The sequence below is a fragment of the Lithobates pipiens genome, unplaced genomic scaffold (assembly GCF_037356315.1).
Source record: "Lithobates pipiens isolate NorthernLeopardFrog02 unplaced genomic scaffold, aLitPip1_a1.2 Scaffold_27, whole genome shotgun sequence".
NCBI classification, from domain to species: domain Eukaryota; kingdom Metazoa; phylum Chordata; class Amphibia; order Anura; family Ranidae; genus Lithobates; species Lithobates pipiens.
In genome coordinates, this window is record NW_027507788.1 from 36,768,641 (window position 1) to 36,796,466 (window position 27,826).

The 27,826-nt window shown below is 45.3% G+C and overlaps 2 protein-coding genes across 5 annotated transcripts in view; both read left to right on the forward strand.

Annotated features, from left to right (window-relative positions):
* LOC143933779 (cell adhesion molecule CEACAM1-like) overlaps positions 1 to 27,826 on the forward strand; it is a 538,186-nt gene that overhangs the window by 140,875 nt on the left and 369,485 nt on the right. The gene's annotated exons all lie outside the window — the stretch shown is intronic.
* The window catches only part of LOC143933775 (cell adhesion molecule CEACAM7-like), a 56,073-nt gene continuing 45,831 nt past the window's right edge, over positions 17,585 to 27,826 (forward strand). For all 4 annotated transcript variants that reach the window (XM_077456781.1, XM_077456780.1, XM_077456782.1 and 1 more), the window contains exon 1: positions 17,585 to 17,845. In XM_077456781.1, the coding sequence (XP_077312907.1) occupies positions 17,800 to 17,845 (46 nt within the window). In that variant the 5' untranslated portion in view covers positions 17,585 to 17,799. The remainder of the gene's footprint in view (positions 17,846 to 27,826) is intronic.

Genomic DNA, 27,826 nt, shown 5'->3' on the forward strand with positions numbered 1-27,826 from the left:
CACCACACACAAGCTTCAGATCAGTGACTTATAACCAACAGGCTGCTCTGAAAGTTACTGCCGTCACACTGTGCTCCAACGTGACCATTCTTTGCCCACAACAAAAAAATGCAGTGCATTTGCAACTACCTTCTAGTTGCCTTCTAGTTGCTAGAAAGCAAGCAATTGCCCATGCATATGCAGTGTACACTCCATGTCAGCCAGAGCAAGGGGGTGGAATTAGTGCAGGGTGGTAAACATGCATTAGGAGAGGGAGCACAGTTCCTCATCCTTGCCCTTGGTGCCCAGGGTGCTGAATCAGCCTGTCCCAGTTCTGGCTACAACCACAAAGCCTGCATTTTGGCTTCTGGTTACAATATGGCCCATTCACTTGAATTACAGGGTTATAATTCTTGCTGTGATTGTAAAGCAAAGCAAGTCCAGCTGCATAATTATAATTTAGTTTTTTTGCATTTAGATAAGCTAACTTTTATAACAATTATAACTTCTGTCAGACTATTTCGCTGTTTGTGTATTCATCTGGCAGATTTTTATACTTCCTGTCCCAAAGACAATGTTGTTACTAGTACAGGAAGTGAGGGTAAATCTCTCTAACAGGGACACAATTGGAATAAAAACACTTCCTAGTAATAGGGTGAATGAAAGCCAGAACCTCTGTTACCTTCTCATTGCTGCCTGGCAACCCAAATATAAATGATTATACATATGAAAAGCAGCTCACCTTTATTTGATTTATGTTTTGGAGGCACTATTTGAAAAAGAATGATACATAAGGTTCTGGCTGTGTAACAGAAAATGAAGCCTACTGAAGAAAACATCCTGTTTCTGAGCTCAGTAGAAAATAAAGCAGCTACAGTGTATATTTAAAGCGGTTCTTCACCCTAAAGGGGAAGTTCCGCTAGTATTATCCCTCCCCCCCTCCGGTGCCACAATCGGCACCTTTCGGGGGGAGGGGGGTGCAGTTACCTGGATAATCCAGGTAACTGCACCCACTTCCGGCCAGATCGCCGCATGGCTCCGCCCACCGCCGCATGGCTCCCCCCCCCCCGTTGTGTTCTGGGAAACACACAGTTCCCAGAGACACAGCGGGGAACCAGCGCAGCGCGACTCGCGCATGCGCAGTAGGGAACCGGCAGTGAAGCCCTCTTGCTTCACTTCCTGATTCCCTGACAGAGGATGGCGGCGGTGGCTGCAGCGAGACGAGCGATCGCTCGTCATCTGCCGCCGACATCGCTGGAACCTGGGACAGGTAAGTGTGATATTATTAAAAGTCAGCAGCTGCAATATTAGTAGCTGCTGGCTTTTAATATTTTTTTTTTTTGTGCAGCTCCTCTTTAACATTCCTATCCTATCTGCTATTTTGAAGGGTTTCATCACATTGTAAATTGCAGTTATTGCAAAAGATCAACAATCAGATAAGGAAAAGCTATTTCATTTATAATTGTATAATTGTATTTATTATACAGATTTCATTTATAAATTTAAAAAAATGATACGCTCATATGCATATATATTTCACAGAAAATACGGTGCAACATTATTGTAAAGTGCCAGTTTACAAAACAAAATAAGTTAACTTGTCAAACTAACAGAATAATAACCACAAGAACGGAGGGGGACAGCAGAACAGAGGGGAAGTGGTGGACAGTAGCAGAACAGAGGGGAAGTGGTGGACAGTAGCAGAACAGAGGGGAAGTGGGGGAGAGAGCAGCATAATGGAGGGGGAGTGGGGGGACAAGAAAAATACAACTTCTCCTGCTCTCTGGTGTCTCAGTCTTCGAAGTGTGATACTGAGAGTTTAAAGAAGGTAGTGTCAGAAAGGTCTTGCAGCCCTCCTTAGAATATTGGGTATTCAAATACTGGAGAAAAACAAAACAAAAGCAGCAGAACGGAGGGTGAGTGGGGGACAGCAGCAGAACAGAGGGGGAGTGGGTGAGACAGCAGCAGAACGGAGGGGGAGAGACAGCAGCAGAATGGAGGGGGAGTGGTGAGACAGCAGCAGAACGGAGGGGGAGTGGGTGAGACAGCAGCAGAATGAGGGGGAAAGGGTGATGACAGCAGCAGAATGGAGGGGGAGTGGGGGAGACAGCAGCAGAAGAGAGGGGGAGTGGGGGAGACAGCAGCAGAACGGAGGGGGAGTGGGGGAGACAGCAGCAGAACGAGGGGGAAAGGGTGAGACAGCAGCAGAATGGAGGGGGAGTGGGGGAGACAGCAGCAGAAGAGAGAGGGAGTGGGGGAGACAGCAGCAGAACGGAGGGGGAGTGGGGGAGACAGCAGCAGAACGGAGGGGGAGTGGGGAGACAGCAGCAGAATGGAGGGGGAGTGGGGAACAGAAGCAGAACAGGGGGGGTGGTGGACAGCAGCAGAATTGAGGGGGAGTGGGGGACACAGCAGCAGAATGGAGGGGGAGCATGCTCACTGTAACTAAAAAAGTGTGTGTAACACACTAACCTGGAAGTTTGTCAACGACTCTGGCAGGTGGCAAACTCGCGGCAGAACTCGTGGGCGGGAGGACTCGGAGGCTCAGCTCAGGATAGGAGATGTTGAACTGGAAAAGTCTGGGCAGCTCAGAGTTGGGCTGCACTGCTGGCAATGTGCTACAGCGGTTGCAGGAGTAGTTGGCGGCGGCCCTGGGACTGTCTGGCACTGACTGGGCAGCGGGCACAGGCTGGATCCTTACCAGCAGTAAGTGTGGCTCTGTCTGGTCTGGTGTCTGTGGCTGGCTGCTCTCTCTCGGAGGCGCTGCTCAGCCCAGCAACCAGTTACTCAGGCATATGCAGGACATGGCTAACGGGAACTGAGTTCCTGTTGTGGAAAAAATACAGGAACTCCGTTTCAATGCGTTCCTGCAGGAATTGAGCCCTGCTATTACATCTATAGGAGCTTGTTGTGCATCCCATTCTAAACTAAACCAAAATGTTGAATCCAGCTGGTTTCCATTGAACAGCATTGTTCATGCTACAGCATGCAAAGACATTATAGACAATGTTGTCCTTCCAGGCTTAAGGGAACAGTTTGGGGAAGGTCATTTTTGGTTCTAGCATGACTGTGCTCCAGTGCACAAAGCCAGCTCCATAAAAACATGATTGGATGAGTTTGATGTGGAGGATCTTGAGTGGCCCGGACAGAGCTCTGGCCTCAGCCCTACTGAACACCTTTTAGAACACCAATTCAAGTCTTTTAGTCCAAAATCAGTATATGACTTTACAAATGCTCTTTTAGGCGAATGAATAGAAATGATTACAAGCTCACTCTAAAGTCTTGTGGAAAGCCTTCCCAGAAGAGTGGAGGCTGCTATAGTTGTAAATAGGGATGAGCTTCGCGGTCAAGTCAAACTCATGCTCTACTCGAACACTGCCTGTTCACCGAGCAGCGAACAAATTGGGGTGTTCGCGGCAAATTCGAAAAGCCGCGGAACACCCTGTACAAGTCTATGGGAGAAATCTAAAGTGCTAATTTTAAAGGCTTATATGCAAGTTACTGTCCTAAAAACTGTTTGGGACATTTTTCGGGAGCAGTGATTTTAATAATGATTAAAGTGAAACAATAAAAGTGTAATATTCCTTTAAATTTCGTACCTGGGGGGTGTCTATAATATGCCTGTAAAGGGGCGCATATTTCCCGTGCTTAGAACTGTCCCTGCACAAAGTGTCATTTCTGCTAAAAAGTCATTTAACCACTTTCAGACCGGACCATTTTGCTGGTAAATGACCAGAGGTCTTTTTACACTTTGGCACTGCGCTGCTTTAACTGGTAATTGCGCGGTCATGCAATGTTGTACCCAAACAAAATTTGCGTCCTTTTCTTCCCACAAATAGAGCTTTCTTTTGATGGTATTTGATTGCCTCTGCGATTTTTATTTTTTGCGATATAAACGTAAAAAGACCGCAAATTTTGAAAAAAAATGATATTTTCTACTTTTTGTTATTAGAAAAATCCAATAAACTCAATTTTAGTCATACATTTAGGCCAAAATGTATTCAGCCACATGTCTTTGGTAAAAAAAAAGTCAATAATTGTATATTTATTGGTTTGCGCAAAAGTTGTCACATCTACAAACTAAGGTACGTTTTCTGCAATTTACGCAGCTTTTAGTTTACGACTGCCTATCTCATTTCTTGAGGTGCTAAAATGGCAGGGCAGTACAAAACCCCCCCAAATGACCCCATTTTGGAAAGTAGACCCCCTAAGGAAATTGATAAGAGGCATGTTGAGCCCATTGAATATTTTATTTTTTTGCCTCAAGCGATTGAATAATGACAAAAAAAAAAATTTTTTTTTTTTTTTACACAAAGTTGTCACTAAATGATATATTGCTCACACATGCTATGGGCGTATGTGAAATAACACCCCAAAATAAATTCTGCTGCTTCTCCTGAGTACGGGGATACCACATATGTGGGACTTTTTGGGAGCCTAGCCGCGTACGGGGCCCCGAAAACCAAGCACCGCCTTCAGGCTTTCTAAGGGCGTACATTTTTGAGTTCACTTCTCACTACCTATTACAGTTTTGAAGGCCATAAAATGCCAAGATGGCACAAAACCCCCACAAATGACCCCATTTTAGAAAGTAGACACCCCAAGCTATTTGCTGAGAGGCATGTTGAGTTCATGGAATATTTTATATTTTGCCACAAGTTGCGGGAAAATTACAAACTTTTTTTTTTTTTTTTTTTTTTTCACAAAGTTGTCACTAAATGATATATTGCTCACACATGCCATGGGCATATGTGAAATGACACCCCAAAATAAATTCTGCTGCTTCTCCTGAGTACGGGGATACCACATATGTGGGACTTTTTGGGAGCCTAGCCGCGTACGGGGCCCCGAAAACCAAGCACCGCCTTCAGGCTTTCTAAGGGCGTAAATTTTTGAGTTCACTTCTCACTACCTATTACAGTTTTGAAGGCCATAAAATGCCAAGATGGCACAAAACCCCCACAAATGACCCCATTTTAGAAAGTAGACACCCCAAGCTATTTGCTGAGAGGCATGTTGAGTCCATGGAATATTTTATATTTTGCCACAAGTTGCGGAAAAATTACAAACTTTTTTTTTTTTTTTTTTTTTTTCACAAAGTTGTCACTAAATGATATATTGCTCACGCATGCCATGGGCATATGTGAAATGACACCCCAAAATAAATTCTGCTGCTTCTCCTGAGTACGGGGATACCACATATGTGGGACTTTTTGGGAGCCTAGCCGCGTACGGGGCCCCGAAAACCAAGCACCGCCTTCAGGCTTTCTAAGGGCGTTACAGTTTTGAAGGCCATAAAATGCCAAGATGGCACAAACCCCCCCCAAATGACCCCATTTTGGAAAGTAGACACCCCTAAATTTAGGGGTACACTAGTGAGACTAGGTAATAAATGGCGGGTGCCCTGAAACTATAAAAAAATAACTAACCAACCAGCGTCACCTGTAACAGTTATATGGTGATCACTGGTGAAAGGGTTAACTAGGGGGCAATCAGGGGGCTTTATGCGGTAGTATATGGGGGTCCCTGGCGCTATAAAAAGCTGCGGCGAACCTAAATACCTACCTGCCTAACTAGCGTCACCTGTGACACTAATACAGCGATCAGAAAAACGATCGCTTATTAGGCTGGGTTCACACTGGAGCGATGCGGGAACGCCACGAATGCGCGGCGGGTTCCCGCATCGCATGCCTCCCGGCGGCAGTTCACACTGCCCTATGCGAACTGCTGGGAGTGTCAGTGAAATGTTACTGACACCCCCAGATCAGTTCGCATATCGCAGTGCGATCTGCAAACTCGGATCGCATGGTGTGAACACCCATGCGATCCGATTCTGCTGCGGGCCAAAAAAAGGGTCCCGTGCGAATTTGCGGCGGGTGCGGCGGGTGTGGCGGGTGCGGCGGGTGCGGCGAATGGCTGAACTCGAATCGCACAGAGATCGGATGTGATTTGCACTGCAGTGCGGTGCGAATCACATCCGTTCTCATAAACCGCTGCAATGTGAACCCAGCCTTAGTGACACTGGCGACGGGGGGTGATCACGGGGTTAAACCTTTATTGGGGGGGTTAGGGGGGTACCTTAGAACTAAAGGGGGCTAACCCTAACTGCCCTAACAGTTATTAGTCACAAATGACACCCGCCGGGTGATCAGGGGGTTAAACCTTTATTAGGTAATAAATGGTGGGTGCCCTGAAACTATAAAAAATAACTAACCAACCAGCGTCACCTGTAACAGTTATATGGTGATCACTGGTGAAAGGGTTAACTAGGGGGCAATCAGGGGGCTTTATGCGGTAGTATATGGGGGTCCCTGGCGCTATAAAAAGCTGCGGCGAACCTAAATACCTACCTGCCTAACTAGCGTCACCTGTGACACTAATACGGCGATCAGAAAAATGATCGCTTATTAGGCTGGGTTCACACTGGAGCGATGCGGAAACGCCGCAAATCCGCGGCGGGTTCCCGCATCGCATGCCTCCCGGCGGCAGTTCACACTGCCCTATGCGAACTGCTGGGAGTGTCAGTGAAATGTTACTGACACCCCCAGATCAGTTCGCATATCGCAGTGCGATCTGCAAACTCGGATCGCATGGTGTGAACACCCATGCGATCCGATTCTGCTGCGGGCCAAAAAAAGGGTCCCGTGCGAATTTGCGGTGGGTGCGGCGGGTGTGGCGGGTGCGGCGGGTGCGGCGAATGGCTGAACTCGAATCGCACAGAGATCGGATGTGATTTGCACTGCAGTGCGGTGCGAATCACATTCGTTCTCATAAACCGCTGCAATGTGAACCCAGCCTTAGTGACACTGGCGACGGGGGGTGATCACGGGGTTAAACCTTTATTGGGGGGGTTAGGGGGGTACATTAGAACTAAAGGGGGCTAACTCTAACTGCCCTAACAGTTATTACAGTCACAAATGACACCAATGCAAAAAAAAAAAAAAAAAAAAAAAAAAATGACATTGGTGTCACTGTGACTGGGGGGCAGGGGTAATTGGGGGGGTGATCGGGGGGTAAAGGGGGGGTGTGAGTGTGCCTGGCATGTTCTACTGTGTGTGTAGAGTGTTGGTGCAACTCACCGATCCGCTCTCCTCCGTGTCGGAACGGAAAATACCGACACGGAGGAGAGAATACATCACTTCCTCTCCTGTGTTTACATTACAGGAGAGGAAGTGATGTCACGGGGGATTCCTATTCGTCGGGAGCGATCGCGAGGGGGTGGCCATGAACGAATGGCCGTCCCCTCGTCCGGGATCGCTCCCGCACGAATACCGACCGCCGCAGGCACCGGGCGGGGGCCCGATCGGGCCCCCGACCCGCGGGAGGCAAGGGACGTACATGTACGCCAATATGCCTGCCCGTGCCATGCTATCGACGTACATCGTCGTGCGGCGGTCGGCAACTGGTTAAAAGCACTTGTGGCTATAATGAATTGCCAGCTCCCTGTAATACAGAGAACAGTCATTGAAAGTCATTGATAAAAAAATAAAAACATGTCAAATTTAAAAAAAATTATGTGGGGTTCCTCCCAAATATCCATACCAGACTCTTCAGGACTGGTATGGATTTTAAGGGGAACTCCACACCAAATTAAAAAAAAAATGGTGTGGAGTTCCCCCCAAAAATCCATACCAGACCCTTTATCCGAGCATGCAACCTGGCAGGCCACAGGAAAAGAGGGGGGACAAGAGAGCGCCCCCCTCCTGAACCGTACCATGACACATGCCCTCAACATTGGGAGGATGCTTTGGGGTCCCCCCCAAAGCACCTTGTCCCCATGTTGATGAGGACAAGGGCCTCATCCCCACAACCCTGGCCGTTGGTTGTGGGGGTCTGCGGGCGGGGGGCTTATCAGATTCTGATAAACCCCCTTTAAACAAGGGGACCCTCAGATCCCGGGAAACCTAACATTAATAAATCACCTGGATCAGGTGGCTTGCACCTGAGGGTACTTAGGGAATTCAGTCAAGTAATTGCCAGACCATTGTTCCTAATTTTTTTTTTTTTTTTTTTTTTTTTTTATTGCATCAGTATACAGCACGCCATGGTCTCTCTTCATCAAATTGTGGCAAACTTTGCGCCCTTGTTACCTTAGTTCCTTCTTCTTATCGCCACCATTTTGCCTATTGGCAGTGCTATTTTCACATCACGTGCAGACCTTTTTTTTTTTTTTTTTTAACATTTCCTCTGTTTAATTCTTTGTTTATTTTATTAAGGTTTCAAAGAAGAAGTATATTACAAAAAGTATGCTACCCATTCCATTTTCGTATCTATCCCCGACCCCCCTCCCAGACCCGCTCCCTCCCCTCTCTCTCTCTCCAACTCTCCCCCGCGCTCCCCCCCTCATTTCCCCTCGGATCCACTCATTCTGAGATATTCCCTTGTTTTCTTATACTCCAGCCATTTTTCCCACTTACTGAGGTAGGATTCCACTTGGTCCCCTCTTCTAGATATTGATTCCTCCATTGATCTTACCCACTCTATTTTGCCTAACCATTCCCTCATAGATGGGGGTTCGGGGGTGCCCCATCTCTTTGGGATCAGGCTTTTTGCTGCAATCAGTAAGTGAGGGGTCAATGAGTTTTTATATTCCCCCAGTGTTTTGTCAGTGTCGTGAAACAGGCATGTCCATGGTTCCTTCTTTACCTCTTCCCCTGTTATTCGGAAAATATTTTCTATAATTTTCTCCCAGTATGGGCCAATCTTTCCACACTCCCACCATATGTGTGCAAAGGTTCCCACCTTATCGCAGCCCCGCCAACATAGTGCTGATATACCTGCTCTCCTCTTATGCGCTCTTTGTGGGACAACATACCATCTTGCCATTAATTTAAATGACATTTCTAATGACATATTGTCCCTAGATATTGTACCTGCTATTCTTAAGATCTTCTTTCTATGTTCCTTATCACCCACGGTGCCCAACTCTTCTTCCCATTTTTTCAGGAATAGTGGTTCCCCTGGGTCCTCTTCCTCCTGTAAGATTTTATAGATTTTGGACATACTTTTTTTCTTGCAGCTCGGATCCGAGAGCATTCTCTCCATTGGTCTGAGATCTCCTGTCCCTCGGAGTGGCTTAGGCAAAGTCTGAACAAAATGTTTAATTTGTGCATATCTCCAGCTATCTAAATTCCTACTTCCCCATCTTTGTCTTATTTCTCCTAAAGTGCAAAATCTATCCCCGTTCATCACATCTTTCAGTAAAATATCATCTTTTTTTGCCCATCTAGTAAAATAAACAAATTCCTCCTTCCCTGGTTTAAAAAAACTTGTGTCTAATAAAGAAATTAAAGGTGAGTTGTACTGCCAGTGATTTGATTCGCCCACTTTATCCCATGTTTTGAACAAATTAGTAGTTAGTGGATTAGTGCTCCTCCCCAAATCGCGAAAATCCCTTGGTATCCAGATCCTTTTCCCTAGATTAACTCCGCTTTGTGTTTTCTCTATATTTACCCACCCTTTATCCCCTTTATCATACACCCAATCCACCACTCGTGAGATTACTGCTGCCTGATAGTATCTTCTAAAGTTTGGGGCTGCTAATCCTCCTCCTACTTTCCCCCTTTCCAGAGTCGCATAAGAGATCCTGGGATTCCTACGTCCCCATATATATTTTAAAGTTAGAGTTTTAAGTTTCGTAAAGAACTCCTGCGGAACTTTTATTGGGATCATTTGGAACATATATGTCAATTTTGGTAAAATGAACATTTTTAACGCATTTACTCTCCCTATTAGTGACAAGGGTTTATATCTCATACTTTTAAAACATTCTTTGACCTTATTTAATATATATGTATAATTGGCCGCGTATACAGATGACAATGTGGGCGTAATTCTTACCCCCAGATAACTCAGCTCCTCCCTACACCAAATAAAGGGGAAAGAGCTCTGGAGTTCCTCTTGTTCTTTTTTAGGTACTGTTATGTTCAGAATTTCAGTTTTTGATATGTTGATCTTAAAATTTGTCAACCTCCCATATCTATGGATCTCCTTAATTATATTTGGGAGAGTCACCCTGAGTTCTGAGGCATAAAATAATATGTCATCTGCATACGCAGACACCTTATACTCTTCTCTACCAATTCTCACTCCCCTTATGTTTTCATTTTTCCTAATCGAGACCAACAAGGGTTCCAAGGCCAGAACAAACAGCATTGGGGACAAAGGACACCCCTGTCTGGTTCCATTATATAGCTTTACTACTGGGGAAAGGTTACCGTTAATTTTTATTTTTGCCGTCGGGTGGGAGTAAAATGCTTTTATCCATCGCAATGTTTTTTCTTTTAATCCCAGATGTCCTAAGGTCTCGAACATGAAGCCCCAGTCGACCCTGTCAAATGCTTTTTCAGCATCCACTGATAACAGGGCGACTGGGGATCCGCTGCTTTCCACTCCATGGATCAACATGAGGGTTTTAAGGCAGTTATCTCTACCCTCCCTTCCCATGACAAACCCCGTTTGATCGCTATGGACCCATTGGGGTAGTAATGGTTTTAGCCTTTCTGCTATTACTTTTGAAAATATCTTCACATCCGTATTCAGAAGAGAGATCGGTCTATAACTCCCCGGGGTTGTTGGATCCTTCCCCTCCTTTAATATCAAAGTTATGTAAGCCATCAGTGCTTCTTCCCTAAGTTCTTCCCCTTCTGCGACTGCGTTCATATACTCGCATAGTTTGGGCGCCAGTATTTTTTCAAACTTTTTATAATAAAGGATTGGAAGCCCATCCGGGCCTGGACTCTTCCCGATTGCCATCCCCCTTATTGCCCGCACCACCTCATCTACCGTTACCGGGGCGTCTAACCTCTCTAACTCATCCTCTGGAACTGTAGGGAACTCTATTCCTGTTAGGTACTCGATAGTATCTTTTTTATTCCTGCTTTTCTCCTTTCCCTGTCCTACCTTATATAGCTGGCTATAATAACCATGAAAGACCGTTGCGATTTCGGGAGTGGAATGCTTCATTTCCCCCTTTTCATTTTTTATTTTTGATATGAAGGACACATTTCTTCTCTCCCGCACTACTCTTGCTAACCATTTCCCAGATTTATTCCCCTCCTGGTATCTTATACTCTCTGCCCAGTGGTTGACTCGCACCCTTTCCTTCTCCATAAGTCCTTCTAATTCTAGCTTCTTATCTTTTAGTTCTACTCTCTCTGGGATCCCCTTTGGTCTTGTTCGTTGCTCCAATTCCCAAATCTCCTTATTTAACTCTTGTAGCCTTTTCCCTGTTTCCTTCTTTTTCCCTGTCCCGATGCTTATTAAAATTCCTCTTATAAATGCTTTGTGGGTCTCCCATATCGTACCCCTCGTAACCTCTGGGGAGTCATTTCTTATAAAGAACTCTTCCAGCTCTGTTTCAATCCTACTTCTAGTCTCTAGGTCCTGAATTAGCGCTTCATTTAATCTCCATGTCTCTCTTTTGGCCTGGTCTGTTGCTAGCTCCAGCTGTACCATAACTGGGGCATGGTCAGATAGGGAGATAGGTTTTATTACTATATCTTTGAGTGCTGGGAGCATTTGATGTTCAATCAGTACATAGTCGATTCGTGTAAATGTCCCATGCACCGATGAGTAGAAGGTATAGTCTCTGCTATTTGGATGTTTAATCCTCCAAGCGTCGACCAGCTGAAATTCTAAAAGCATAGCCTTTATCTTTTTATATCTGAGCCCCGTCCATCGGGGGGACCCCGCAGAAGAGTCCACCCGAGGGTCGATGCACATATTCAGATCCCCCGCCACTATCAATTTACCTTTTCTGAACTCTGCCAATAAATCCAGGGCCTTCCTTAGGAATTTATCTGGGTCCCTATTTGGGGCATATATGTTCGCAAAAGTGTATACTCCATCCAAGATTCTTCCCCTTATGAACAAAAATCTCCCTTCCGGATCGGCCATTTGTTTCTCAACTTCGAACCTGACACTCCTCTCGAATCCTATTGCTACCCCCCTCGCGTAGCATGTAGTAGAGTCACCATAGAACCATGTAGGGAACTTCCAAGATGTCAATCCCCCTCTGGCCTCGTGTGACATATGCGTTTCCTGCAGATAGATCACATTCGCCCCATATAATTCTAGCTCCTTGTTTACTCTAAACTTTTTTTGGGGAGTGCTTATACCCCTCACATTGTATGTTATCAAATTCAACCTTGTCATATCTCACTCATCCTCCTCCCCTCCCCCCACCCCCCGCCCCCCGCCGGGGGGGGGGCAGAAGCCCCCCCCCCGCCGGAGGTCGACGCGGGGAGCGAGAGGAGGGGGAGACGAGAGAGCGCGAGAGAGAGTACATGTCCCCTATTTGAGAGAGAGATTGCCCCCCATCCCACCCCCCCCTTCCTCCCACCCCCTTCCCAGCCCCCTCCCTCCCTAACCCTCCCCCATCCCCCTCCCCCCCTCCTCCCTTCAGAGGAGTGAACAAATTCCATTTTTGTTCCTCGCATAGGTGTCCCGGTGACCCGCAGGTCACCTTTTGCCCGCCTAGCTTTCTTTGGGAGGGCCGCCTCAATCACAGCCTATCGAAGCACCCGCGCCCCCCCCCACCTCCCGCCCCCACCCCCCGCTCCCCAATGATGGTGATTATACCCCGTCTCTCCCCCCCCTGTCCCCGACCCTAGACCACTGCATAGCCCCACTGTTTCCGTTGTTCCCCCCCCCCTCCTCCCATCCTGGAATTGGTGGTGGGGGGATTTCTAGCCTATTACAAAAGTCCGTTAAGTCCTCTGGGAACCTTAATACTGCAGTGCGGCCGTCTCTCCTTCCCCTAAGACATGCTGGAAATCCCCATTGATAGGGAACATTTAATGACCTCATCAGATCTGTCAGGGGTTTAAGGAGCCTTCTTCTCCTCAATGTTTCCCCCGCCAGATCTGAGAATATCTGTATCTCCGATTCCTGGAACATAATCTTGTCCTTCCTTCGGATATTCCCCAGTACTAGCGCCTTTTCCTCATAGAAATGAAATCTGATTATTACATCTCTTGGTTTTCCTGTGGCTTGGGGCCGATAACCCAAGACTCGGTGCACTCTATCTATTTTTAGTATTTCATCCTCCGCTCTTCCTAGGATAGGATTAAACAGGTCCCGCATCACCTTAGGGAGTTCTTCATTTTTAAATTTTTCTTCCAAACCTTTTATCCTTAAGTTTTTCCTTCTTCCGCGGTTTTCCTGATCCTCGATTTTATATAGGATTGCTCTATTTATTTTTTGGGCTGATTTCACTTGTTCGCTTAGGTCCCTCAGTTTCTGTTCATACCCATTCATTCTTTCCTCCATTTCCTCGACCCTGCCTAGTACTAGACCAATGTCCGCCCTTATCCCAGCTATATCGGATTTAAGTGAAGTTTCTACTTTAGTCAATGCCTCTGTAAATATCTCTTTCAACATGCCCAGGGTCGCTTGTGGCTCCGCCAGCACTGGGTCTCCTTCTATATCAAATTGAGTTTCAGGTTGAGTTTCGGGTTGGGGAGGGACCTCTCCTTTTCTCCCCGATTCTTCCCTTCTTTTGACCTTGTCATCTTCTCGGGAGCTAACCCCCCCATCCTAGTGCGAGTTGAGCATAAGTCCTTAGGTTTTTCCGCTCCCCGCCCCTCTCCCGTCTCCATAGTTTTACTGATGCCCGCGCCTGATTTTCTTAATGTCTTCTGGCTGGGGGTTTCCTGGCTGTTTTCCGTCGTACTTGTCTCCCCCACCAGATATCGTTGTATCCCCCCAGGACTAGTAGGTCCCGCCCCTCCCCTTTTATTCATTTTCCCCCGCATACTCCTTTTGTAGTGGGTCAGCTCCAGAGACTCAAGACCTTTTCCAGAGCCAAGGTCCTTTTCCTTTTCCTGTAACTCTTTGTGGGGTACAGGTTGCTTACATCACTTTCTAGGAGCGGGGCACTTCTATCAATTAGGGAGAGGTGCTGAAGAGAATTATTTTGCGTGGGAGTTTTTCCTTTCTTCCCCTTCCCCGTTCCTTCTTTCACGAAGTGGGGGGCGCACAATGGTGTAGTTCTTCCCCCTTATGCCAGTCTGCCAACGGGCGACAGCAGATGCTGTCGACGGGCAGTGGACTTCCCTTTTTGTCACAGGTATATGCCGTAGTTCAATTCCCGCGTCAATACCAGTATTTGCCACCTGTGTCTGCCTGCCAGTCCACTGTCGAGTAGGCAAGGGGGCAGATAGTCGCAAGCGAGCGCTAACCGGCCTCACTACTTTATGCCTCTGTATGAGAAATGTATGTAAAAGAAAGAGAAAACTCCACACTGCATGGCTGTTTGTCTGCCCTTCATATATCCATCCACCTCACACAACTTCTCGACCTACAGGGTTTATATCCAACTGATCAGACAAGATTAATAACAATCCAGTGGTCTGGTAGTGAGCGTCACACTGATAGCATTCATTAGGAGGGTTATAACTATTCGCCTTATCACTTTAAAAAAGAGCCATTTCATCGGTACTTTTAGTTAGTTTTAGTGAGTAGCGATATACAAGAGATCAACTGTCCATTCCCCCTTCTTTCATCCACATTACTTGCTCACCTCACCGCTCCGCTGCTCCTCTGCTCTGTCACTGTTATCTGATCCGAGACCTTACCTGCGCGTGAGGGGGGGTAGAGATGTCCGTGGAGTCAGGTCGGCTCAGTGGAGAGGGGGGGGGGGGCACAGGGCTCCGCACATTGCTGCCGTCCTACCGCTGTGTCCCTGCTTCACAAGGGAACGCTCGCTCTGCTCGCTCTCTCTGTGCTGTCTTCACCTGGGGCGTCCGCTCTGTCTCGTACAGGCGAACAGCTGATGGCAGGCGGGCGGTGCGGTCGACACGGAAGGCGGGAGGCGGGGACGACGAGGGAAGAGGACGCACGCCGCTCCGGCGGCTGCTACGTGTCAGCGGCTCCTCCCATCCCCCATTGTTCCTAATTTTTAATGACAGTCTACTGACTGGAATGGTAACAGCTGATTAGAGAAAAGCCATTGTAGAACCAATATTTAAAAAGGGCCCAAAATACAGGTGATACTGGAAAAATTTGAATACTGTGGAAAAGTTAAATTCATTTCACTAATGCAACTTAAAAGGTGAAACTAATATATGAGATAGACTCATTACATGCAAAGCAAGATAGTTCAAGCCATGATTTGTCATAATTGTGATGATTATGGCTTACAGCTCATGAAAACCCCAAATCCACAATCTCAGAAAATTAGAATATTACAATGCAATCAATAAAACAAGGTTTGTACATAGAAAAATATCGGACCTCTGAAAAGTATCAGCATGCATATGTACTCAGTACTTGGTTTGCGCAATGCAGCATGGCATGGAAGCATCAGCCTCTGGCACTGCTGAGGTGTTATGGAAGACCACAATGCTTCAGTAGCAGCTTTCAGCTCTTATGCATTGTTCGGTCTCATGTCTCTCATATTTCTCTTAGCAATGCCCCATAGATTCTCTATGGGGTTCAGGTCAGGTGAGTTTGCTTGCCAGTCAAGTACAGTAATCACACGATCATTGAACCAGTTTTTGTTGCTATTGGTGGTCTAAGCAGGAGACAAGTCCTGCTGGAAATTTAAGTCAACATCCCCATAGAGCTTGTCTATGGAAAGAAGCATGAAGTGCTCCAAAATCACCTGGTAGATGGCTGCATTAACCCTGGACTTAATGAAGCGCAGTGGACCAACACCAGCAGATGGCATGGCTCCCAAAATCAACAGAGACTGCGGAAACTTCACACTGGACTTCGAGAATCTTTCAGCGTGTGCCTCTCTATTCTTCCTCCATACTTTGGGTCCTTGGTTTCCAAATGAGATACAAAATTTGCTCTCATCAGAAAAGAGGACTTTGGACCACTGAGCAAAAGACCAGGTCTGTTTTTCTTTAAGTTAAATCGCTTCTGACCTTGTTTGTTGATCAGGAGTGGCTTGACAAGTGGAATGCGACATTTTTAGCCCATGGGTTTTCATGAGCTGTAAGCCATAATCATCTTAATTATGACAAATCACAGCTTGAACTATCTTTCTTTGCATGTAATGAGTCTATCTCATATATTAGTTTCACCTTTTAAGTTACTTTAGTGAAATAAATGAACTTTTGCATGATATTCAAATTTTTCGAATAACACCTGTACATGTAACCCAAAAAAATACAGCGCTATTCTTCAATAAAATATTGATAAATAAAATTATGTGAAAAAGAAATTTATACCGTGAGTGCAGCAGCAACTTATTAAGTGAGATACCCACAAACCAAATCCTAGTTAATTTTCAAAAAGCTGCGCTAAAAATGATCCAAAAATTATTTGTGAAAAATAAAGTAAAAAGAAACAGTATCAAACAATATTATACCAAACTCTAATTAAAAGAATGTGTATATTCAAAAAATAATAATCAAAAAATAGTCCATATCACCATCTACACACAAAAAAGTTCATTTCATATAGAAAAATAGATTATTTTTGATTGTAGTTTCCACTGTGAAACACACCACACCGGTAAAGGAAAAAGGTGTCCTCAAAGATGCAGAAAACAGAATTCCACCACCAATATTACTGCCGCTTACCAGCTAGACTGGTCCCATCACAGAGACCAGATATGGCCACAATAAGAAAGCACTCCTTCTGCGCATGGACCACCAGGAGGATAAAGCTCTGTTCAGACGTATGGACAGGTCCTACGGCCACACCACTCATTGCCCGGCACATACAGAAACAAGAAGGGTCGCCATAGTGTAGTAAATTCTTACGTTTAATAAATAAATAAAAGGTTGCACTTACATCCAACTGAGAAAACAGTTCGCTGTGTTACAAACAACAATATTGCCGGCCGGCTTCGTAAACGCTGCCCGTTGCTTCCGGGTTCAATGTGGAACGCGGTGACGTCAATACGCCACTCCTCCCTACGCCGTTTCGTCACAACTGACGTCTTCCAGGGGCCCCAAGCTGCTGCTAACAAAGCAAACAGAATATTGGCATTCATTAAAAAAGGGATTAATTCCAGAGATAAAACAATAATTCTCCCGCTCTACAAGACGCTAATCCGGCCGTACCTAGAGTATGCTGTTCAGTTATGGGCACCAGTCCTCAGGAAGGATGTACTGGAAATGGAGCGAGTACAAAGAAGGGCAACAAAGCTAATAAAGGGTCCGGAGGATATTAGTTATGAGGAAAGGTTGCAAGCACTGAACTTATTCTCTCTGGAAAAGAGACGCTTGAGAGGGGATATGATTTCAATATACAAATACCATACTGGTGACAACTTTTTTGTGGAAGGGAGTTTAACGAAACTTGTGGCCACTCATTAAAATGAGAAGAAAAGAGGTTTAACCTTAAACAATGTAGAGGGTTCTTTACTGTAAGAGTGGCAAGGATGTGGAATTCCCTTCCACAGGCAGTGGTCTCAGTGGGGAGCATCAATAGTTTCAAGAAACTATTAGATAAGCACCTGAACGACCACAACATACAGGGATATACTGTAATACTGACATATAATCACACACATAGGTTGGACTTGATGTACTTGTATTTTTTGTATGTAAGTATGTAAATGGTTGAGAGAAAACTAGCCATGTGCAGAATATTGCATTACTTCCCTTATTGTGACTCCCACACTGTATTTCCCCATTCACGGAGAGTCACCCAGACATAGAGCAGACACAAGGAACACTGGAGATAAAGCACATACAATCTGAGGTTTTCTGTATAGCTATAACATATCTGGTTTTTAAGTAAGGGAATCTAACAAATCAAAAGTAACCCAGAGTATTGCCAGGAACAGAGATGCCATGGTGAACAAGAAAGAAATCCCTGTTGTTTAATTTATGTGTCAAAGTTTGTGCACTAAAGAAAATGATCACCAAGCAACATTCCTTCAGCTCCGGTATTATTGTGTCAGGTAAGTGTAGTAACTGCCAAGTGAGAAAAAGCTGATAATGACATGATATGGTTGTATAGACAGGTGAATTCCAAAATGTATTCCTAAAGATTGGTGTCTGTGCTGCTGTTTTTTGTCCTGTTTTGCCTTGAAGTTAACCTGTCATGGGAGAAATATAGGCATTGCCTAGTTGCCCGTTTAACACTGATGAATGACTTAGATGTCACCCATTATGCCTGTCTGACTGCTGAGTACTGTAAATCTCCCAGTCTACTGGTTAGTGGATGGCCCTGATAAAGACACTGGAGAACAAAAAGTATATGGTTGGGAAGGGGGGGTTCTAGAGGGAGAGACAGGGAGGGAGATGATTAGGGATGAGCTTCGAGTTCGAATTGAACTCATGTTCGACTTGAACATTGCCTGTTTACCGAACAGTGAACAATTTGGGGTGTTTGCGGCAAATTCGAAAAGCTGCAGAACACCCTGTAAAAGTCTATGGAAGAAATCTAACGTGCTAATTTTAAAGGCTTATATGCAAGTTATTGACATAAAAAGTGTTTGGGGACCCGGGTCCTGCCCCAGGGGACATGTATCAATGCAAAAAAAAGTTTTAAAAACTGCAATTTTTTACGGGAGCAGTAACTTTAAAAATGCTTAAAGTGAAATAATAAAAGTGTAATATTCCTTTAAATGTTGTACCTGGTGGTTGTCTATAGTATGCCTGTAAAGGGGCGCATGTTTCCCGTGCTTAGAACTGTCCCTGCACAAAGTGTCATTTCTGCAGGAAAAAAAAGTCATTTAAAATCACTTGCGGCTATAATGAATTGTTCTGGTGCAAACCAAACCAGGAGGTATTCAGCTTATCCTTAGAGGTGATTGAGGTGCTGGATGAGGAGAAGTGAACAATGGGAAGGGTTAAGCATTTCCTGTGGGAGAAAAGCTGTATATGTAATCAAACATGCATGGGTTTCGAATTTGCATGCATGAACCATGCTCAAAATGAGGAAAATCCTAATTTTATCCTGAACCCCAATAAAGTCTACCAGAGAAAAATCTTGAAATTCTATTTGGTCCTTTTATGGGGCAAAATAAGCATACTATTGTCAAACAAAGCAGAGCTGGGCCCTGCTATAAATGACCTGTTCCGGTGATAATTCCTGCCACAGCCCAAAGCAGGGAATAGTAGTGTAGCGCTACCCCCGTGAGGGCCGCTGGTTGACTTAGTACCCCACCGGTTCCCCGACCCTGCAAGTCCTCCGCCACCTCTGACACCCTGGGTTCAGACATTTCCTATCAGTAACAATAATAAAATAGACACTACCAGGTAATGAACCAATAAACTTTGTTTACTGATAATTTATTCATAACATTCAGCAAACTGTTATAAGTTGTGGAATTTAGAGGGGTTGTAAAGGTAAGTGTTTTTTTCACCTTAATGCATTCTATTAAGGTGAAAAAACACCTGGCAGTGACCGGCCCACAGCCCCCCCCCCCCCCATTTTACTTACCTGAACCCTCAAACCTGTCCCACAAAGGATGTGTCGTCTCTTGGCTAGGGGGTTCACGGCTGTTGATTGGATAGATTGATAGCCAGACATTGGCTCCCTCTGCTGTCAATTAAATCCAATGACGTCTATGGACGTCAAATTTTGGACTCGGGAGCGTACCCGCAAGGTAATCCGCCCGTGAGAGCGCTTCTCCTAAGGGGTTATCTAATGTGGGGAGGAGCCGAGAGAGCGGCCGGGGAACCCAGAAGACCAGGTTCGGGGCCACTCAGTGCAAAACGAGCTGCACAGTGGAGGCAAGTACGACATGTTTTTTTTTTTGTTTTTTGTTTTTAAAAGGCAACTTTAATATCACTTTAACCTACTCCCTCAAGAAGATTTAGGCAAATTCAGCAAAATAAAATCCCTTATGATGGGGGGGGGGGGGGGGTTGTTATAGTCCTGTGATACCTAAATGAAGTCCGAAATGAAGTCCTTTAGTCTTCAGTTAGTACTGTGATTGTTTACTTGTGGTACTACAAGTAACAGCAAGGTGAATGGAAACAATGTTTGTATACAGTGTCTATGTAGCTGGATGAGAGGTGCCCACTCACTGATACTGCAATTGATGAGGCTGGGGTGATGATAGTGCCTTTATAGGCTCTCCCTCAGGGTTCTGGCTCAGGGGATGGCGTCCGTCCTCCATCACATGGAGTTGCCACCTCATCCCTTTAAACCCGAACATATATTAATTATGCAGGTTCTGTGGCTGATTAAGGTGGAAATGAAATGCACCTTATCTGCATTAAGTTCGACTCAGAACCTTTGTATTCATATGTGTTTGGGTTTAAAGGGATGAGATGGCAACCCTACCGTTGCACCACGCCGCGTCCCACCCCGGATAAGCTGCAGCATGATTTTGATGGAGCAGAAGTGGCCTCCAGGCTGCCGCTGGACAGTAAGGCAGTGATGTCCGCAGATGCCCCAAGGATACACATGTGGTGACTCTTCTCGCACTCAGCCGCAGCACTCCCAGACACAGAGTCCCTGCTTGCAGATCCAGGCCGCGGTCCCAAGAGAGTGATCCAGGCCTAGAAAAAGCCTTTTTTAGGCTCTCCCAGCAGTCTGTTATTTACCAGCCATCTGGTAGTTGTAGTTCCAAACAGTTCAACTAAAGGGGAAATCACAGCAGTCTGAACTACATGTCCCACGATGCTTTGCTTTGTCACTCTATTCAGGATATGGCAGCACAGAGTCCAAGCTCAACACTAAAGAGAAGCAGCTCCACAACAATAAGGTTTCACAATGTCCCCTGATTGCAGGCACAGATAGCTGGCTTCTGGCTACAGCAGCACACCCCCCTGCCACTGCCTTTGCAGTTTAAGGAGGGGGTGGTTGGGGGTCGGTAAAAACATGACTCAACCTCATGTTTTTACCTCCCCAAAACCACAATTTTAAACAAGCTCTAAGATGTGTCCGCATCACTCAAATCTTCCTACCTTAAAGTGGAGGGCCACCCTGAAAAAAAAAAAAAAAAAAAAAATTACAAAAAAATCTAAAAAAAAAAAAAATGAAAAAAATTATTTTTTTTTACTTACCAGAAATGCCTGTTGCTAGGCACATAATCCTAATCTTCCTCTTCCTCCTCCGCGGAGATCTTCTTTCTTCTCTCCTCGTCGCGTTGTCTTCTGGGTAATGGGTCGCGCTGTGTTCTGGGAACTGTGTGTTCCAGAACACAGCGCGTCCCATTCACAAAGCGCTGTGCGACTCGCACATGCGCAGTAGGAAATGGGCAGAGAAGCCGTAAGGCTCCACTGCCTGTTTCTCTTAGAAGGAATGGTGGCGCCGGGACCCGAGAGCAGAGGGATGGGTCGGCCTCGGGCGGCCGACATCGCAGGCGCCCTGGACAGGTGAGTGTGCTTATTAAGTCAGCAGCTACAGTGTTTGCAGCTGCTGACTTTTAATTTTTAATTTTTTTTTTTTAAACGACCCTCCTCTTTAAGTGGTATTAAACTCCAAAGGAAACATTTATTCTTTTGCAGCTTTCCAATTTTTAGATGTGGTGGACTTATTCGTTTTCGTTTTAACCACTTGCCGACCAGCGCACAACGATGTACGTTGACAGAATGGCATGGGCAGGCAAATGGGCGTACATGTACGTCCCTTTTAAATTTGCCGCCCTGCCATCGGGAGCGCACCGCCGCCGGCGCGCTCCCGCGCTGGTCGGGACCCCCGTGAGTCCGGTTGCGGGACCCGCGGACTCAATCGCCGCGGGCATCCCTGCGATCGTCTCACGGAGCGGCCGAATGGAGAAGTGCCGTTGTAAACAACATTTCTCCATTCTGCCTAGCAACTATTGACGCTGATCTCTGCTCCATGTGATTGGAGCAGAGATCAGTGTTCACTAAATGAAAGCCCAACCCCCCCACAGTTAGTAACGCATCCCTAGGAACACTTAACCCCTACACTGCCACCCGCTGGTTAACCCCTTCACTGCCAGTGTCATTTACACAGGAATCACTGCATTTATATAGCAGTGATTACTGTATAAATGACAATGGTCCCAAAAATGTGTCAAAAATGTCCGATGGGTCCCCCACAATGTCGCAGTCACAATAAAAATCGCTGATCGCCGCCATTACTAGTAAAAAAATAAATAATAAAAAATTATTAATAAAAATGCTATAAAACTATCCCTATTTTGTAAACGCTATAACTTTTGCGCAAACCAATCAATAATCGCTTATTGCGATTTTTTTTTTTTACCAAAAATATGTAGAAGAATACGTATCGGCCTAAACTGAGGGAAAAAAATGTTTTTTTATATATTTTTGGGGGATATTTATTATAACAAAAAGTAAAAAATAATGCGTTTTTTTCAAAATTGTCGCTCTATTTTTGTTTATAGCGCAAAAAATAAAAACCGCAGGGGTGATCAAATACCACCAAAAGAAAGCTCTATTTGTGGGAAAAAAAGGACGTCAATTTTGTTTGGGAGCCACGTCGCACGACCGCGCAATTGTCAGTTAAAGCGACGCAGTGCCGAATCGCAAAAAGGGGTCTGGTCTTTGACCAGCAAAATGGTCCGGTCTGAAAGTGGTTAAGGTTTTCTATTTCGGTTTTCTTTCTTTTATTTTCACCTGGTGATCCTGCTTGTAGTCTGTGTTTTGTTTTGTTTTTCTTCAAAAGAACGAGCTGTCTTGAAGATATAGCAGTTAGAGGGTTGAGACAAAAAAATTAACACTAAGCTGGAGTATGGCTACAATTTGTTTGATTTACCTAAATCGAATAATACATCTGCTGTCCAAAGGTGTCTCTGTTGCTCCTTCATCCAGAGTGGGGGCACTCTAATATAAGGGGTGTGTAACTGACCAGATCCCCAGGGGAAAACAGAAAATAAAAAGCCTAAAAAAATAAAACAAATGCAGCCACCACATGTAAATATTGGTAGGCTGTAAATTGTATTCCTCCCCATTCACAGCGAAATGGCCAATGGGTGGACCCTGGGGAATGTTGGTGGTCAGGCCCGAAAGGGGCCAGCCCTTAAGCTGTGTAAGGGCACCAACATTTCTGATGGCTGCCCTGATCCTAAGAAGGGCCATTGGACCTATAGAACAGTAAATACATGGGAGATATGTAGCCCACCAGACTACAATACGCAGCATGGTAGCAAAAGTAAAACCACAATATAGCACAGGATCTCTCCCTACACTCTACTTACACATATTTGTCAGTTCTCCTTATGCCGTGTACACACGACCGGAATCATTCCGTCAGATAGTCCGGTCGTTTTTATTTAAAAAAAATTGACGGACCTAGAAATAGAACATGTTTCAAATCTGTCCGATGGACTCGATTTCTATCCGGAAAACCATTCGTCTGTATGCTGGTCCGACGGACCAAATACGACACAAGGACAGCTATTGGCTACTGGCTATTGAACTACCTTTTCTAGTTCCGTCGTAAGTCATCATGTTCAAAACGAATGGACTTTAGTCTGTTCATGTGGGGAAGTCCGTTCGTTCAGAAGTCCGTCAAAAGTCCATCAGGAAGATCGTTGGACCTTTTCTGCTGGAAAGACCAGTCATGTGTACGCAGCATTAAAGGATCCAACACACTGATAATATGGCTGCTGAAGACCCCTTTTTAATGAGGTTATTGCTATGGATTATTCCCTCTTTGAGACTCAGCTGAACAAGGACAAATGCTATGCAGTGCATTATGGGTTTGGAAGCAAACTTTTGAGCTCAAAATATGGAATTCAGCCAAACCATGTACCTGGGGGATTTTTCTCGAAAACAAGGCTGTGAACCTCATCCTACTAGAGGCACAGTAAGACTGGGTTCACACCAGGGGTCAAGTCCTGGGAAAAAAAGTGTGGGAACTCCCACCCAAGATCCATTCTCCCACCAAAAAAAAAAAAAAAAGGTACGCTCATATGCATATATACTTCACAGAAAATACAGTACAACATTTATTGTAAAGTGCCAGTTTACAAAAACAAAATAACGTGTCAAACAAAACAATCAACACAATGGGTGATGATCTTTCCCTCGCAGGGAATTTCTACCACAAATACACCCTGTTCCAAATTCTGTTACACAGCCCATTAGAAAATATCCCACAAACAGGAATACGTATTGGCAGAGTATTGAAGAGTATTGGCAGGGTATTGCAGAGTATTGGCAGGGTATTGCAGAGTATTGGCAGGGTATGTATTGAAGAGTATTGGCAGAGTATTGCAGAGCATCGGCAGGGTATGTATTGGCAGGGTATTGCAGAGTATTGGCAGGGTATGTATTGAAGAGTATTGGCAGAGTATTGCAGAGTATTGGCAGAGTATTGCAGAGTATTGGCAGGGTATTGCAGAGTATTGGCAGGGTATGTATTGAAGAGTATTGGCAGAGTATTGCAGAGCATCGGCAGGGTATGTATTGGCAGGGTATTGCAGAGTATTGATAGGGTATTGCAGAGTATTGGCAGGGTATGTATTGCAGAGTATTGGCAGGGTATTGCAGAGTATTGATAGGGTATGTATTGTAGAGTATTGATAGGGTATTGCAGACTATTGGCAGGGTATTGCAGAGTATTGGCAGGGTATGTATTGGCAGGGTATTGCAGAGTATTGATAGGGTATTGCATAGTATTGGCAGGGTATTGCAGAGTATTGGCACAGTATTGCAGAGTATTGATAGGTTATTGCAGAGTATTGGCAAGTTATTGCAGAGTATTGGCAGGGTATGTATTGTAGAGTATTGGCAGAGTATTGTAGAGTATTGGCAGGGTATGTATTGGCAGGGTATTGCAGAGTATTGATAGGGTATTGCAGAGTATTGGCAGGGTATGTATTGCAGAGTATTGGCAGGGTATTGTAGAGTATTGATAGGGTATTGCAGAGTATTGGCAGGGTATTGCAGACTATTGGCAGGGTATTGCAGAGTATTGGCAGGGTATTGCAGAGTATTGGCAGGGTATTGCAGAGTATTGATAGGGTATTGCAGAATATTGGCAGGGTATTGCAGAGTATTGGCAGGGTATGTATTGCAGAGTATTGGCAGGGTATTGCAGAGTATTGATAGGGTATTTATTGCAGAGTATTGGCAGGGTATTGCAGAGTATTGATAGGGTATGTATTGCAGAGTATTGGCAGGGTATTGCAGAGTATTGATAGGGTATTGCAGAGTATTGGCAGGGTATTGCAGAGTATTGGCAGGGTATGTATTGCAGAGCATTGGCGGGGTAGTGCAGAGTATTGGCAGGGTATTGCAGAGTATTGGCAGGGTATTGCAGAGTATTGATAGGGTATTGCAGAGTATTGGCAGGGTATTGCAGAGTATTGATACTGATAGGGTATTGCAGAGTATTGGCAGGGTATCGCAGAGTATTGATAGGGTATCGCAGAGTATTGATAGGGTATTGCAGAGTATTGGCAGGGTATTGCAGAGTATTGATAGGGTATTGCAGAGTATTGGCAGGGTATTGCAGAGTATTGATAGGGTATTGCAGAGTATTGATAGGGTATTGCAGAGTATTCGCAGAGTATTGATACTGATAGGGTATTGCAGAGTATTGATGAGTATTGGCAGGGTATTGCAGAGTATTGATGAGTATTGGCAGGGTATTGCAGAGTATTGGTAGGGTATTGCAGAGTATTGATAGGGTATCGCAGAGTATTGATAGGGTATCGCAGAGTATGGATAGGGTATCGCAGAGTATTGGCAGGGTATTGCAGAGTATTGATAGGGTATTGCAGAGTATTGATAGGGTATTGCAGAGTATTCGCAGAGTATTGATACTGATAGGGTATTGCAGAGTATTGATGAGTATTGGCAGGGTATTGCAGAGTATTGCAGAGTATTGGCAGGGTATTGCAGAGTATTGGCAGGGTATTGCAGAGTATTGGCAGGGTATGTATTGCAGAGCATTGGCGGGGTAGTGCAGAGTATTGATAGGGTAGTGCAGAGTATTGGCAGGGTATTGCAGAGTATTGGCAGGGTATTGCAGAGTATTGATAGGGTATTGCAGAGTATTGGCAGGGTATTGCAGAGTATTGATACTGATAGGGTATTGCAGAGTATTGGCAGGGTATCGCAGAGTATTGATAGGGTATCGCAGAGTATTGATAGGGTATTGCAGAGTATTGGCAGGGTATTGCAGAGTATTGATAGGGTATTGCAGAGTATTGGCAGGGTATTGCAGAGTATTGATAGGGTATTGCAGAGTATTGATAGGGTATTGCAGAGTATTCGCAGAGTATTGATACTGATAGGGTATTGCAGAGTATTGATGAGTATTGGCAGGGTATTGCAGAGTATTGATGAGTATTGGCAGGGTATTGCAGAGTATTGGTAGGGTATTGCAGAGTATTGATAGGGTATCGCAGAGTATTGATAGGGTATCGCAGAGTATTGATAGGGTATCGCAGAGTATTGGCAGGGTATTGCAGAGTATTGATAGGGTATTGCAGAGTATTGATAGGGTATTGCAGAGTATTCGCAGAGTATTGATACTGATAGGGTATTGCAGAGTATTGATGAGTATTGGCAGGGTATTGCAGAGTATTGCAGAGTATTGGCAGGGTATTGCAGAGTATTGGCAGGGTATTGCAGAGTATTGATAGGGTATTGCAGAGTATTGATAGGGTATCGCAGAGTATTGATAGGGTATTGCAGAGTATTGGCAGGGTATTGCAGAGTATTGATAGGGTATTGCAGAGTATTGATAGGGTATTGCAGAGTATTCGCAGAGTATTGCAGAGTATTGATACTGATAGGGTATTGCAGAGTATTGGCAGGGTATTGCAGAGTATTGATGAGTATTGGCAGGGTATTGCAGAGTGCAACTTACACACTAGTGACTAACCTGGTATTCTGTTCTCCGGGGAGAAGTAAACTGGAAAAGTGCAGCGTGTGGCCCCAGGAGGCCAGGACTGACTGGCACTGGGTAGAGGGGAGGAGGGGGGGACAGTCTGGAACTCCGTATCCAAGCAGGCGCGCAGCGTGTGTCAGCCTGCCCACTGACTCGCGCCAGTGCGTGCCCACGTGCACGGCCGAAGTCATGTGACCGGTTGCTAGATGCGGAGCGGCCCCTGCCTAGCAACCAGTCACTCGGCGGCTGAGGAGCGGCGGCGAACTACGCGCTGCATAGCCTCAGCCCTCAGGCAGCTAATGGGAACGGCGTTCCCGCTGTGGGAATAGTACGGGAACGCCGTTCCCATGCGTTCCCGCAGGACTCGAGCCCTGGTTCACACTAGTGCAAATTGGATGAGGATTCCTCGCATCCAATTTATAATAGAAGGAGAACGTGACCTGCTCTCTATGGAGCCGATTCACACATCTCCGCAGCATCTTCGGTGCGAATTTGCACAGGACTCCTGTGTGTCTTTTGGTCTATTTCAGGTCTGAATTCAGCCCAAAATTCGTACCTGAAATGGTCAAAGGGGACGCACCGGACCCCTGCTGTGAGCCGATCCGGCGTGCAGTGTGAATCCAGCTTTAAGGAAAAGATTAGAGGCAGATGGGAGAAGTGGTACAGTAGGGTGCCAGAGAAAGGAGGCAAATGGGGGGGGGAGGCACTGACAGTGGATGAGAGGTACAGTATGGGGAATCATTAAACAGTAAAGGCAATACTGGAAATTTAGAAGAGAAGAACACTGCAGGGAGCACTGGAAATGGATAAGAGGTGGAGTACAGGCAGTCGACAGGAGCACACTTTAGAAAGATTTGTGTGTGTGTATATATATATATATATATATATATTTATTTATTTATTTATTTATTTAATGGAAATTATGAGTTTGATGGTGCCATTTTTGGGGGGGAGCCCCAATACTGAAGGACATGCAGGTTAATATGCAGGGGTCTGCATGTTCCCTTGGTATGAGGACACATGCCTGCCACGCTAAATTGATTAGCTCTGGAATGGAGGACACTTTTGTTGGTATTTTCTTCTGTCTAAAAATCTACTAGTAATAGCTCTCCATGAAATTAAACTGTGTTAAGCACAATGGAGAGCTATT